Here is a 14974-nt window from a genome sequence, read left to right as displayed (position 1 = left end):
GGAATAAGTTCAGTTATGGGTCTCTCCAAAGACCAGATGAAACAGCTGTCAGCATACACCGATGGAGGCCAGCCAGGGCGAGCCCGGGCGAGCCACTCCATGGCAGGGGCTGACATGGACCAGGGGACATCATACAGATAGATCCAGGCCACTCCCCAGTCGCCCAGGCACTGTCTGTGTGGGCCTGTGTGGGATTAGAGATAAGAAATCTAAAAAAATGACTGAAACCATAATAGACTGAGATGTCATTTATTTTATTTCCAAAGAGCATATATTAATTCAGTATATTCTGCCTTCACCCCCTTGATGCAAATAGAAAATGGCCTTCAAGGTTTTTTCTTTTGTGGAGACACCTTCAATCATGAGTAAGCCAACTGCGATGATTTATTATTAACAATGAACTAACATGAATTATAAAAGTAGACATTTGCTCCTCCATTATTACACACTGGCCAGCATAAAATAAAACCACCCAAAATAGAACTCCGGATTTTATTAGAGAATATATCTAAAATACAACATTTATTAACTTATGGTATATTATTTGGATGGAAATATACTCTGTATCACAACTATAATTATAACAATTTTTACAGATAATACCTCATTTACATCTTCATAATTCAAAAGTCACTAAATTACAACAAAATTCATATTTAAGATAACTTTGCTACAAATATATAAGAATTTTAGAATTTTTCTTTAACCTAGCATCTTGTAGTCACAAACATTTAGTCTGGTTTACGTTACAAAGAATTGCGACTGTTTCACCTGATTTATATTACATGGCCCAATTTATCTCATGATACGGATTTGCGCTCAATCGCTTTCCTTTGTTTATTAAAAATAGCATTTTAGTGGAGTGTTCATCTCCTCCCCACCCCTAGTCCCGTGCTGTGAACAAAGCCAAAGTATGCTTTCCTATCCCTTTTATTGTATTCTCTGTTACAGAAAGGCCACCACCATAAGAAAGCAATCCTGTCAAGCATGACAACTGGTCTACCTCTTGCAGCTTTAGTAGTAAGCTCATCAGGAGAGGAAGGATCTAGAAAACCAGATGTCAGGCAGCCAGAGTGCAATTCACCCAGTAGATCTGTGCTCAGCTAAAAAGAAACCCAGAGGTTCGTCACTGGGACTCGGGTTCTGGAACCATCTTACTTGAAGGACGCTTTGATCTGCCTGCCGTGCAGGGGCTGAGTCGGGCGCCAGTTGTCCACCATAGGTTCTTCAGGTTCTCCTTCCGCATTGAATTTAAGTTTACGGAATGCCAGCAACTAAAAGACAAAATAAAACATTAAAAATTAAAAATAATAGTTTCACAATAGCATTGACTTATGTGCTTGAGTTATCTCTTGAAATACATTCTCCATTAGTCACAGGACCATGTATCCACATTCACCATTTAATTTGATTCCCAATAGATATATAGTGGCGTACAGATTATCCTTGTATGCTTTCATAGAGCGAAGCAATTTCTATAAAATACACACAAAATCGTTGCTGTCATTTGGAAGGACATTTCCAGTTAACTTTCTGTTTTCCTTTTAATTTTATAATCAAACATCAAAAGCCTATGAATTACCTCTGAGATGTAAAATAATAATAACACTTTTAGATGCAAATTAAAGTTTTGTTTTCTGCCTCAGGGAAGATAAACTACAGCATGCCCACCATTAGATAAACTGGTTGGGTTTCTGCAAGTGATCGCCAGCATCTCTGATTGAAAACATGGAAACCCAGGGCTGGATGTTGCCCATGCTGGCATTTCAAGTCCTGTCATTGGTTGTATTTAGTCCCTTTTAAATTTGCTCACTGGCCCCTGATGAACACCGGCACCCCTCAACCTATCCCCCACTTCTTCAAGGTTGTTTTACAACGTGTTTCTTCCCTTTCCCTAAGCAAGAATTGATCTCAATGAAGAAGGAGTATTCCTTCAGTCACCCTCACGAAGTCGACTTCCATCTACATCCACGGCTGTGACGAAGTGCACCATCTGACCAGCATCACGAAGCACACCAGATGGAAATGCAAGATGTCTGGTCTCAGATGCCCCAGTAATGTGCAGTGAGTTTTAATAGATTCCTTTTTTGCAAGGCATGACTCTCCCCTTGGTCAGAATTCAGAATGCATTCGGACATGAATGAAACTGCTGTAAGCTCGGAGGTGAGTGAGCAGAGGCAGGAGGTTCTCATTGATACTGTGCAACCTTGAGTGGGAAGTCTCATTGCTCCAAGCCTCCATTTTCTCAGAGTTCACACAAAAGCATTTATCAGGGGACGCACACCTTTGTCATTTAATCCTCAGTTATGGGCGAAAAGCAAACAGCCTAAGGTTATGGTTAGTAACAACCAATATTTGCGGAATGCTCTTCAGTTGTAAGCCAGTGGACAGGGGTCCCAGAGCCAGAGAGGAGCTGGAGGCTGACGCCTCCCCAGGACAAGCTCCTCCGCACACACCTCATGCCACCCTCTTTGGAAAACCGACCTGCTCACTGCTGACGCTGATGGGCTCCCGGAGCACAATCCAGGTGACGCATTCCAGGAGCGGAGGGGTGGTCAGTGAGCCTGGGTAGGTCCAGTAGTCCAGGCTTCCAGGAAGGAGGCCGCGAGGGTCAAAGTCAGTGAAGCTGGCGCTCTGCCCCTGACGCAAGGCAAACACATAGATTAAACGTGTCATGTGACCAGAGTAGGACCGAGGCAACACAGATATTCCCCTCTCACAGCCACAAAGCTTTTGTTTTGTTTTGTTTTAAGAGAGGTTCCACGTTCATTGGAAAACAAAATAAAAAGAGCTTAACAGAAGACATCTAACTTGGCAGTACAGCTTGGCAGGTACCAGCAGAGAACCTGGCTTAGTTTTCTTAGCCTGGTGTCTTCAAGGTCATCCCCATTGTCACAAATGGCAAGGTGTCATTCTTTTTTTTAATGGCTGAGTAATATTCCACTATATATCCCTATCTCTATCTCTATCATCTCTGTATCACGTCATCTTTACCCAATTCATGTGTTGGTGGACTCTTAGGCTGTTTCCACGTCCTGCCTGCTGTAACTACTGCTGCAGTGAGCACCGGGGTACAGCTCTCTTTTTGAATTCGTGTTTTCAGATCAGGTTTATTCTGTATGTTTATTCTGTGAGGGGATCAAGCTAGGAGTAACAAGTGAACACTTCCGAAGACAGAGGCCGCTTCAGTTTGAGGTGAGCTCTCCAAAGCCAGGGCTGCCACTGGCGGTGGCAATATTTAAACAGCTGCTCAGGGACCTCAACGCAGCTGTGTGTAAGGAGGGTGAAGCACGGAACAGGTGAATTCAGTGAGGTCACAGGACGTAAGTGTCTATGAAGCCGGGCCTTCCTCATCGGGTTCCCTAGGATCACGGAGTCACGGGCATGTAGGAAGTACTCAGTGGAAGTATTCAACGGAAGTACTTAGCAGGCATCAGCTGGGTGGGTGGGTGAGTGACGAGACCACACGATACCTGGGCCTCCTTGCAAGCGTGAAGCATGTCTGATGTGTGCATATGTGAGCGGCATTCTACCTTTCTTAACAGCTCACCCAAACACCACATGTCAAACACTGACGGTTCAGTTTGACCACGGGAATTTTGGGTGTGGACAACAGGTACTCTCTGGAGGTGGCAGAAAATTCAACTGTACCTTGTATTTAATGGAATCCAGCACACTGACGACCTTCTGTAGGCCTGGCTTAGCGTCACCAATCTGCGAAAAGACAAGGGACAGGACGGTGTACTCCAGGTGGTCCTACACCAGTTTGGATTTGGGCAGCTCTATCATACAATTTCTCCAAATAGTGAACCGAAAGCTCCACTGATCACAGGGCGCCCACCGGTCGTAGTCTGGTTACACTGGCACCATGTGACTCCCTATTTGTGCTGACGGCGGCCCTTAGCGTCTGCCCTTGCAACCCCCATACGACCCTCTCAAGTGTCACCAGTGACCTCACAGAACACTGGTCAACCCTTCTGGCAGGACCTGCCACGGTTGCCCTCCGTCCCTGGTAACTCTCTCTCCTCCTTTGGCTGTCCTCCTGCCCTTCCGCCTCCAGCATGGCCCTGGAGTCTTGTGCTCCTCTCTCATCATTTAATTAGCATCTTTCCCACTGCCCGAAATGCCTCGCTCTCTGCAGTTTCTCAGGGCTGCTTGCTCAGCAGACTTTTCACCGTCCTCTTCATGTGTCCCTTGGATGACTTCACGCAGCTTCCATCTTATCCTAGTTCAGGGCCCATGACTCACCAGACCAGACAGGTCCCCACTCGATTTACAACTGTCTAGAGGGCAGCCCCACCTGCGTGTCCCACTGTCGCCTGAAATTCTCCCACGTGGGGCCACTGTCCTTCTCCCCTCCAAAGCCTGATCTTCATTTAGCATTGTCAATCAGGAAAGACCACTATCTAACTTATGGTTGAATTAAACACACACACACACACACACACACACACACACACACACACTAGGAGTCACGTCACATATACGTCTTCCTCATTTCACATCTCACAGGTATATATGCTTCACCTGTACATCTAAATCGCCCCTAATAAATACCTCTCAGGTGGCTCTGGTCCTCCATCGTCCTGCTACCAGCAGCTATGGAGGGGATAGTAAGCCCGAAAACATCTCAGAGCCAAAGGCATTGCCTGGGCTCATGGTAGAATGTGCTGTTTGGTTAATCTTTCTTGAAAATGCGAGGGGGGAAAAAGGGAAGTTGGCCATTCACTAACCTTCAAGAAAACACCCAACACGGCCAGGCCATCAGGGTGTTGCACAGCTTTCCCGAAATCCCCATATTTGGTGTTCCAGTGAACCAGATGAAGCTACAGCGAGAAGACAGAGAACCTCAAACTGTGATTTACACAATAAAAGCCTGCCGGCTCTCCCCAGTGACCTTGTCAGCAGAGCTGGAGGTTACTGAAGGAAGTGATTGCAAAACATACACTGTCTTTCATTTTCATTCTAAGTATCCACTTTGGCAAGACAGCAAGTGATTTCAGACAGAGTTGCATATTCTGAGGGAACACACACAAATTCTATTTCTAGATTTATATTAGAGCAGGATCCTCCCGTTTGAATTCCATTACTCTGTGCAGATGGTATCCCTGCAGGTGGTAGGGAATGTTTCGATGCGTTAACTGGAATATCACTAATAAAGGTGATGAGTACAGGGGAAGGTCTTTTGTAAGAGAAGAGGTTCCCTCGATTTGACTTGAATTTACAGAATTAAGCTTTTGAAATCAATGCTAAATATCACTTGATATTTTTCCCCGGAAAGAAAAACAAAAGCATGTCTTACCTCGGCGGAGTATTTCTTTTTATCCACAGTGTGCTCAGAACCATGCCCATCAGAAGAACCCCAGTGAAAGTGGAACTGACTCAGCCTGTAAGTACCAGCAAGGGGTCCTCCTTTCAGCACTGCAAGTTATAAAAACCCGTGTCTGTATGTGTACATACACGTGTACACACACACACACGAAACACACACACTGCTCAATATTACAAAATTTATGACTGGAGCAACATTTTTTCTCTGAAAATGAAATCCAGGCTCAGGTTTGGCCCACGGTGCTGCAGGAAATGGTTGCAGCTGTTTTTCCCTCAGGTGTACTGGCTGGAGGTTGGATTCTCTCCCATCTGTTTTCTGAGGGCAGTGACCCTTCTTTTGGGGGCTTGCTCTGGGGTCACAGGTTCAAGGTCAGAGCGATATAAGGAAGTGGCCTGAGGACTGTTTTTACAGAAGAAGGAACTAGGAGGTTGGGTTCCAAGCCTGCTGTGTGCATACTGCCAGACACAGAACTGGGGCAGACATTAATCACACAGAATTAACCATCCAAAGCATATTGAGCAAAGAGATTCCACTGTAATGGCCATTCCCCTCGATTACAAACTAGCCACAGGCTGTATCTTACAAAGTGAAGGGTAAACCTGCCCTTACGTTTCTCGTGAACTGGGGCAGACATTAATCACACAGAATTAACCATCCAAAGCATATTGAGCAAAGAGATTCCACTGTAATGGCCATTCCCCTCGATTACAAACTAGCCACAGGCTGTATCTTACAAAGTGAAGGGTAAACCTGCCCTTACGTTTCTCGTACCTGGTTGAAGTTCGCCACACCAAGAAGTTTTCCACGGAAACAAGAAGCACATATAAACCCTAGCCTGGCAGGCAGGGGGCCTCTCTTCCAGGAGCGATTACAGACCACCACTCTGTGGGGTGGCCTTTCCTTTCCTTTCTTACTTACCTCTCTGCTAAAGAACCTTACTTTCACTTTAAACTCTACCGGCTCACATCTGAATTCCTTCCCAGGTGAAGCCAAGAATCTTCTTAGCCCAGGGTTTGAATCCCCACTCTGGGACATTCTCCTCTCTCCAACATCAAGGGAGGACATTTTAAGGGGACTATTAATTCCCGCTGTGAGTCTCCAAAAAGCGAGGCCATGTGCCTGTTGGCGAGTGCTGGTCTGCACACACTTGTGAACAGGGGGACCTCTCTCTACTGCAGCCCCATAACTGTCCCACTGTCCGACACGCCACAATTTCTGAAGTGTAAGTATTCTTGATCTTAAGAGTCTAAAATACAATTTTCCTTACACAGGCTTTCCAAATTCCTTAGAATTTGGACTGTCACTGCTACTCACTAGCTTGGTTCCCTTCTCATTTTTTATTTAACGCCTCTGGCCTTAATTTCCTCATCTGTAAAATGGGCACATTAAATTGTCGATTACGTCACTAAAATTAATATAAGACCGGGTCTTATTTTCGGGAAAACACGGTAGAAATCACATTGTTAGAACACAGTCTGTCTGTAGATAATTAACAAGTTGTGTCTTAAGAGAGGATTAAAATGCCCCTCCAAACAACCTTTTTACCTAATTACATGTATTAATGGCATTTAACCAATATATTTTAAAGCTTTTAAAATTAGTTGAGTTCTTCTACTTCAACTTGATTTCTCTACAGCTGGGATTAAAACGTCTGTTCCTATAAATGTATTTTATTAGCTTTGGGTTATAATGCTGGAAAATAATGAGCCCAAAGTTACTTCTTTGCAAAACAAAAGCACAAATTCTGTACATACAACCGAGTTTGTTGGTTAACTTTATCTAAATATGCTTAGATAATAGCAACAGCCATTCATCTGTTGGAAGGAAAGGTAAAGCTGGCAGGAACATAGTTAAGTGCTGGCTTCTTTCTATAGCTCCTGGTACAAACTTTGGCTGCCAGCTCTGCCTTACAGTAGGCCAGGAGAGAAAAAGAAGAATGAAAAAAAATTACAAATGGTGTTACATTATAGATCTGTGAAGAAACATGAATTTGCATGTATTCTGATAAAAAACCCACATCTTTTGAAACTTAACAACTTATTGTAAAAGTCTTTTTAATCTGATAATGCTGTAAGGAAAGAATTAGCTTTATTCTCCCAAATAAGCTGTGTCAAAAATGAGAGAATTCCTATTTTTCATAATGATATACCCTTAAAACAAAAAATATGTTTATGAAATAAATTGAAATTAACTCCTGTATAATAACTTTTAAAACCACTAACTAACTGGCTAGTTGATCATAAAAACCATTTGTAACATCATTAATTCTACCAAGTGCCAAAATAAGTTAAAACCTTAGTAAGCAGCCGCGACAAAGGATTTTTCTAAATGTGTCTCCTTTCCCTGTGAAGAATCACCTCAGAGTCTTAAATTTTAAAGATAATAAAGCTTATTGCTATTTCTTATTCTTATTCACATTCCCTTACAGATCGTAAGTTCCATCTTAATTTACTTATTTCAAATAACTTTTAGAATTAGGCAAGAGTGTATAGGAGTTTTTATTAAACAAAACTTGCTGATTCTGAAAAAAAAAAAAAGAAATATTCGGAGGTCCAATAATTAACACACTCAGTGCTGACCTATTATTACCCGGTACCTGTTTTAACTCCTATTAAAATAAAGCTATTTTGCTATGTAGATTGAAGTCCATTGTAAATAGAAAAGATTATTAAATTCTTAAAGTTTAATTGTTATCAAAAGCAGCATTTCTGACCTTCTTCAACTAGGTGGTTCTTTCTTAGCTAATTCTTAGCATGGAGTCTAGACAACCAAGTCCCTCAGAAACATTGTTATAACAACAAATTGCAGTAAACTCTAATAAAGGCAACTTATGTCTTTTTATTTGAGAAATAAAAAAGGCACATTTGGTAGACAGACAGAAAGCCGATGCTGTATTCCAGACTCACTTACTTATTTACCGATTTAGGTTGCCACATGCCATTTTCTAAACCACTGCTGTTTACAACAAAACCTATGTTTCTAATGCATTATTTAAAAAAATAATTTGAAAAAATAGCAGAAACTGCTGATGGCATATTTTTTTCCCTGTAAGATGCAGCCAGGCTGGTGGGGCTCTAAAGAGTCAATGATTTACTGCACCACAGAAATGTGTTCCCCACGGGATGGAAAAACAGAAATGGGTTTTCTATTAAACTTAATTTAGATCGCAACACCAAAAGGTCCAGATGTTTTGAATTTTCATGATATGCCATCAGTTGTACAAACTAAATATATAAAGCATAAAATGGGCACCAAGTGTATTATAGAGTAATCTGTCTTCCTATTACAGATTACGTGGAAAAATTATGTAAAATATACATTATTTGTGAAAATTAAGACATTCACTGTGGTAAAACTGAAATGAATCAGACTACCTATACAAATTAAAATTGAAAACATTTTGGAATGCTTTCTTCCTAATCACTATATTATTACTTAATATAAGATGCATCCAAATAACCAACTAAACACCTTAGTGGATATCAATAATATCTTTTAGATCCAAAATACAAATAAACTATTCCCAGTAATCTTTGGTTTAAAATTAAAATTTAGGGGATTTCCTATTAATGACTTAAATGACTAAGTCCACTACAAAGAGACTATTTCTAGCAGGTGAACAATCTTCTCTATGACTGATTGGACATTTACTAAATAGTGCATTACTGTTTTGCTTTTCTTTTGGCAGTAGCCAATAATCGAAGAGCTACCCACTAAAGCTAAGAAAGTAAAAGCCAATGTAGACAAACCTGAGAAAAAGATGCCCACATTTCTATTTCTTTAAAGGAGTGAAATGTGTAGCAGTGGCTTGGACTGCAGCAAACACAATTCAAATTCAAGAGAACACAATTTTTAGTGTCAAGTATTTGAGAACTATACAAGAGTCAAAAAAGAAACTCTACTGATATAAATATAATTAAATACAGTGTTGGTCAGCTGGTAGGTAGGTAGGGTTCTGCTCACACCACTTACAGCATGCGGGACAAGCCCTGTCATTTGTTGTTGTTATGTTTCCTTTTAACCTAAGATTGTTAGTGGGAGGAAAGGTTTACAGCTTCGAAAGCGAGTCCCTGGGAACCAGGCAGGATTGACGTAGGAACACTCAGTGTATCATACAGACAACCATTGGCCCAGGTAAACTCAGCTCCCTTCCTTCCTTTTTCTTGAATTCATATGAACAGATAAAAATATTCCAATTCCTAAAAAAACAGAAATGATATGAAAGTTGTGCATGGGCTGGCCCAACATTTCAGGTATTCAGTTTTCAATGATATTTGCCTCTACTAAAGCTGGAGAGTTTTAAACTCATTAATAAAAGTTAATAAGTTAGCAGGAGTTAGTAATTTTGACTACCATTATTTTCTCTCAGATAAAGCTAGTATTATAATTAAAGGTCTCAAGCAGAGAGAGTTATTTTTTAATAATAAAAAAATCCTAACAGGATTAACAATGTTTCATTAATTTAAGGTGGTTTATTTTTAAAGGAATTTAGAAGATTGATGAGAGCTTCTAGTTAATGAATGCTACATTTTAAAATAAGTCTCTCAAGCTTAAATGTAGCAATAAATTCTGCCAGTTTAGTTCCTGATACCCAAGTATTTAAGTTTAGGTATGAGATAACATTTAGAATATATATTTGAAAATCTGAACCTGTGAGTTCTAGAAGACTGAAATGTCACTGAGGGGAAAAATAAAGGGAATGAACTGAAGGATTTAAGTGTAGAAAATAAGTGGCAAAATATATAAAAAATAAAGTCAACACCACAAAAAATAACTTCTAACAGAAAGTGATGTTAAACTGTTGATTTAAAACAACTGAGTGACCAAAATGATAAATTATTGTTAGACTTGAGTGTACAGAAAAGCATATCAGTTTTTTTTAAAACACGGTATATACACACTAAATGTTAAATATGGTTATCATTTAAGATTCTCATTCAATTTCTGTTTCTAAGTGATTGTCATTTAGTCTCACTCCAGCAGACTGGGAAGGAGATGATCAGTAAGGTACTTAAAACTCTGGCATTCTGTTTCTTCATGTTTATTTTAAGTGGGTTCAATGAGAGTATCAACTCATCAAGAGTTTGGATCTTCAAAAGAAGACTAAAGAGGGTTTCTCTGCGTGGCATGATTGGTGGTTTTTGTTTGTTTGTTTGTTTGAATTCTGCAGATGCGTTTTCCCTTGATATCAATATTTAATATGTTCTGCATTCTAGAAAAAAAGAATGCTTCTTTGTTTAACCAAAACAACAGCAAACATTACAAAGGAGTCTTTCACAGTAAGAAGAGCAGGCCTTTCTGGCATCCTCTCCTCCCAGTTTTACTGGCCTCCCTTGTTTTACTAGCCTCCTTGCCTGTCCAGGGCAGGTACTGTGTTCTCTCAAGTCCCGATGGTGACTTCCTTTGCCTGGAGTCCGCTCCAAGACACCGGCATCCTTCAGCCCTCAGCACCACCCTCACTCACCCTGGAAAGTCTTTCCTGACTTACTCAGGCCGACTCCCAAGCTTCCGCATGTTCCCACATTTCCCTGAAACATTTCCTCATTGTACTGATCAAAGTGACTGCTGCGTCCATTGCTTCCATGTCTTTGTACGGTAGGCACCCCCAGCATGGGTTCTGGAAGCGGGAGAGGGACCAGGCCTCCATCCTGTCCTCTGGGTGCCCAGCTTATCTTGTATTTCATTGTTAGTAAGGATTTGATTTAATATAAGAATGAAGTAAATAATACATGTGACTCTAAAGGCATGGGTGTGAGCCCCTATCTAAACCACTTGGTTTTCACGTTTCACATCTAAGCATGGCCACCGCTTTAATAATATGGGCTGCTCACCGGAAGTAGTTAGAAAATGTGGCTGGCTGGAATCAGTTCCTGCTCGTGTAGAAATCCAACAGAACTTGACACATTCATGTTAAGACATACCGCTTTATAATAGCATCATCTATAAAATCAGTGCATGCTTCGATACGACAAATGTCATGTTCAGGAACATACAAAAATAAAAATTTTAAATATCATCAAGTGATGGGAGGTCATCTTACAGCTCACTAAAAACTCTCTTCAGAAATCTTATCAGAGGTGCAGCAGCAATAGCGCTTGCCCAATAAATGCAGTCAGATGATGTGTAGACATGAAACGGCCATGGTTCCTATTGAGGAACTCCTACATGCCCGGCTCTGGGCTAACTGTTTATACCCTCTGTCCCATTTCATCCTTCCTCTGAGATGGATACTACAGTTAAGAAAACTGAGACTTACAGCGATCAGGTGACTGTCATTTCCAGGGCCACTGAGCTAGTTCGTGGCAGAGCAGGGACTTGAAGCCAGGTCTGTCTGACCCCAGTCTATGCCCACAGCTGTAAGACTCAATGCTGAAATCCTCTTTCTAGTAATACATATTACTGCGACAGTTTATTTTATGATCAAATTGGTAAAGACTACAGGGAGTTACCTCATCTGGTTCCATTTGTTAGACATTTGTTTTCTCATTGTTCCAAAAAAGACTTCAAGCGCTCAATGGGCATGTAATTTTATACTGGAGTCTATGTAGCTTCCAATGAGATATGACAGATACACCCACTATAAACAATGAAACATACATTCACTGTGTCTCCTTTAAAAAAAATGTGACAGCTACCGACTGAAGTAGCTCACTTCTTTTGGTTTTTAAATAACTAAACATAAGATTTTATAGCATCCTTTCTACAGGTACCATACTGCCGAGACGGTGGGCCATGCCGTACTATATAATGTAAACACACCATGTTCTCTACATGAAGGAAAGAAATTGTTTCCCTTACATTTAACTTATTCACCGGGGCGTTGTGTCTTTGGAGTGGGAGGCATGCTTGGGAAGGCTGTGTCGCAGAGATCTTGAAGGAGTGTGTTCCGTGAACTACTAAATCTAATAAGTCATGACAGTATGCTAGAATGTGCTTGTGCTTGTGTGCGTGTGTGTGTGTGTGTGTGTGTGTGTGTACTGGGATACTATCTCTGCATTACCCTCCATCGAATTCTCTTCCAGAATCACTATTTCAGAGAGTTAAGTGTCAAAAACTTTTCAAAAGTCGAGGAGGAGGGAGGCATTTTTCCCCCCCAAAACTATACTAGTTATACTGGATAGCTACTGAAAAATAACAGTCCGTTTGACTATAATAGTTATAATTACATTTATATATTACTACTATAGATGATTACTGCAAATGTTGACAGCACTATCGCATGTTTTCCCTGTCTTGTCTCATTTTGCCCCAATGCCTCCCTCATTCCCACACCACCACCAACCCAGTGTGTTCGCGGCACTATTCATTCCACGACCTTCATGGGAAAGCTCTCAGGAAAATAGGTCACCGGCAATAAAATCAACCAGTGGACAAAGAAGGCCACTCCTATGTCTGAAGGGGATGTTCTCCTATTTCTAAATAAGAAAAAAAAGCACTCAACAAGCATCCTGTAAACAGTTCATTACAAATACATTATGGTAATTGGTTTTGTCAGTCGTGGGCCAACTATATCCACCAACTCTAAAACATCTTCATTTGTGGAAAGAATTTCTGGGAAGATATTGCCACTCTTTCCCCATTGATTAATTAAAAACGTTTTTTTTTCACTTACAGTTGACATTTGATATTATTTTATATTAGTTTCAGGTGTACAGCATAGTGGTTAGACATTTATATAATTTATGCAGCGATCCTCCCTGATTAGTCTAGTCCCCACCTGACACCATACAGAGTTATTACAATATTATTGACTATATTCCCTATGCTGCACGTTACATACTCGTGATTATTTTGTAACTGCCAATTGGTACTTCTTAATCCCTTCACGTTTTTCACCCTGACCCCTAAGTCCCCTCTCCTATTGCCACACCAGCCCAATGCCCAGAAAATATTCATAACTACAATGTTTCCAAGAATGTCAGTATTTTAAATTGTCCGGCTTTCATCAGTGCCCTCACTGCTACCTTGAAGATCACACAGAAATGTATTTTTTATTGGCTAGTCATCAATTCTGGAAAACAAATATTTTAGACAGAATCTTAAAAGTTCTAGTATTGCAAATGTCATCACTGCTGGGTCTCGCTTGCCAGGGGCCCTTGCCTTTTGTGACTTTTCACAGGCAAATCTCAGTGATTCAATGCCCTAGGTAGAAACACCAGAGCAAGGGCCCCAGATCCCCTCCGAGTAATCAGCCTGCTCCTTGGAGCCTGGGACCCACGAAGGTCCCCTGAGGGGTTCTTCCCTGCTGGGAAGGGGACTCCTGCCCTGCTCCCCACTGCTCCCCTTCAGTCGGGGAAACAGCTCCTGGGTAAAAGGCGCCAGTTCCTTTTAGACACTGACCTGCTTTGTCTTGGGAGTCATCAAACTCCACGTTGAAAGCGTGACCGTTGTTGACTATCCTCCGGGATGTCACCTGCTCGTAGGAAACAACCAGAGGCTGCAGCGAGGGGTCAGGAACCGCCACCTTGGTGTCGATGTCAACAGGGGACTGGCGCTTGCCATTGGCGATGGGGAAGTCCTTGAACCAGTGCTCGGGTCCTAGGGTCGAGAAGAGACGTGAGCCCCCAGAGCGAGGAGGGGAACACTCGCCCCCCTAGGGAAGGGCAGTGACTCTGCAGCCAGCCTGCTCGCTTCCAACTTTGGCGGCACCCTGAGCTGACTAACCTCTGGGAACACACCGTGTCTCAGGTTGCTCATTTGTATCATGGGGACATAAGGGCCTCTGTCTCGCAGAAAGTGTTGCGGAGAACTAGGATGCGCACATGGAAAGCTCTTAGGACAGTGGTGAGCGCCACATACGTATTCGCTGTTTTCCTGCGGGGTTTGCTGAAACGCAGCAAGTGACCGGGGCCGACCCTGACGCAGGCTGTGGCCGGGATTCGGGGCGTGCGCGCTCGCTGGGGCCTCCCCGCACGTGGGGATGGCGCCCTGGTGGCCTGGTCCTGGCTGCCGGGCCCCCTGCTTGAGTGGCCAGGCTCCCCACGAGCGGGCAAGCCCCGCAGGCCGCAAGGACGCCCCTTTTTCTCTTGCGTCTGCTGGCCCGGGAGCACCCAGGTGCGTCTCCGGTAAAGCCCTCGGTGACCTCCTACCGTTAGAGTCCAGAGATGAAGGAGAACTGAACAAGGAATGGAATTCGACGCGCCCGGGAAGTGCCCGGGGGCCACAGGTGCTGCCGACGGTGGGTGCGTGGGGCCGGGGCGCCCCTCATTTCCCCGCCACGGCCACCTAGGACTTCCCGCTGCAACCCTTGCTCGGGTGCGACGGTCTCCGGCGGGGACGCGGGACGCGGGGGCTCCGGGCGCCGGGGGGCGGGGCGGGGCGGGGGGCACTCACCGTTGTGCGGGCCGTACCCCCAGTGGTGGGACATGGTGGCGCGGCGGGTGCGGCGGGGCGGGCGTTGGCACGCGTCCAGCGGCGGCTGCTCGGGGCCGGGGCGCTGTGTCCGCGGTCGCGCCGTCACCGGCTTTTATAGGCTCCCGCCACCTCGGGGCTCGGGGGCGGCCCGGGGAGGGGGCCCGGGCGGACCTGGGGGCGCGGCGGGGCGGGCCGGGCAGGGACAGCGCCTCTCCCGCGCTCGCGGCTCCGGCCCCGGGCGGCACCGGGCTGCGGCTGCGCCTCCCTCCGGGGCGCCCTCGCCGCCAC

At 43.6% G+C, this 14974-nt stretch overlaps 1 protein-coding gene across 1 annotated transcript; it reads right to left on the bottom strand.

The window, feature by feature from the left end:
- Window positions 1-232: 232 nt before the first annotated feature.
- Window positions 233-14974, bottom strand: CA2 (carbonic anhydrase 2). The gene is made up of 7 exons (XM_081071251.1): window positions 14666-14974; window positions 13673-13870; window positions 5303-5421; window positions 4734-4826; window positions 3652-3714; window positions 2485-2640; window positions 233-1274 (listed from the first exon to the last, which is right to left on the bottom strand). The coding sequence occupies exons 1-7, from the start codon at window positions 14697-14699 to the stop codon at window positions 1155-1157; spliced, it is 783 nt and encodes a 260-aa protein (XP_080927377.1). The 5' UTR covers window positions 14700-14974; the 3' UTR covers window positions 233-1154.

Source organism: Rhinolophus hipposideros (genome assembly GCF_964194185.1).
Source record: "Rhinolophus hipposideros genome assembly, chromosome: 13".
NCBI lineage: Eukaryota > Metazoa > Chordata > Mammalia > Chiroptera > Rhinolophidae > Rhinolophus > Rhinolophus hipposideros.
Note: the sequence above shows the minus strand (reverse complement) of the source record. Positions and strands in the feature narration are given on the sequence as shown.

Excerpts from the sequence above, each read along its gene's own strand:
- CA2 (XM_081071251.1), bottom strand. The coding sequence starts at position 14,699 with ATGTCCCACCACTGGGGGTACGGCCCGCACAACG. Across the intron at positions 5,422-13,672 it reads TGACTCCCAAGACAAAGCAG|TGCTGAAAGGAGGACCCCTT; the intron begins GTCAGTGTCTAA and ends TATAACTTGCAG. Across the intron at positions 3,715-4,733 it reads TGTTGGGTGTTTTCTTGAAG|ATTGGTGACGCTAAGCCAGG; the intron begins GTTAGTGAATGG and ends GTCTTTTCGCAG.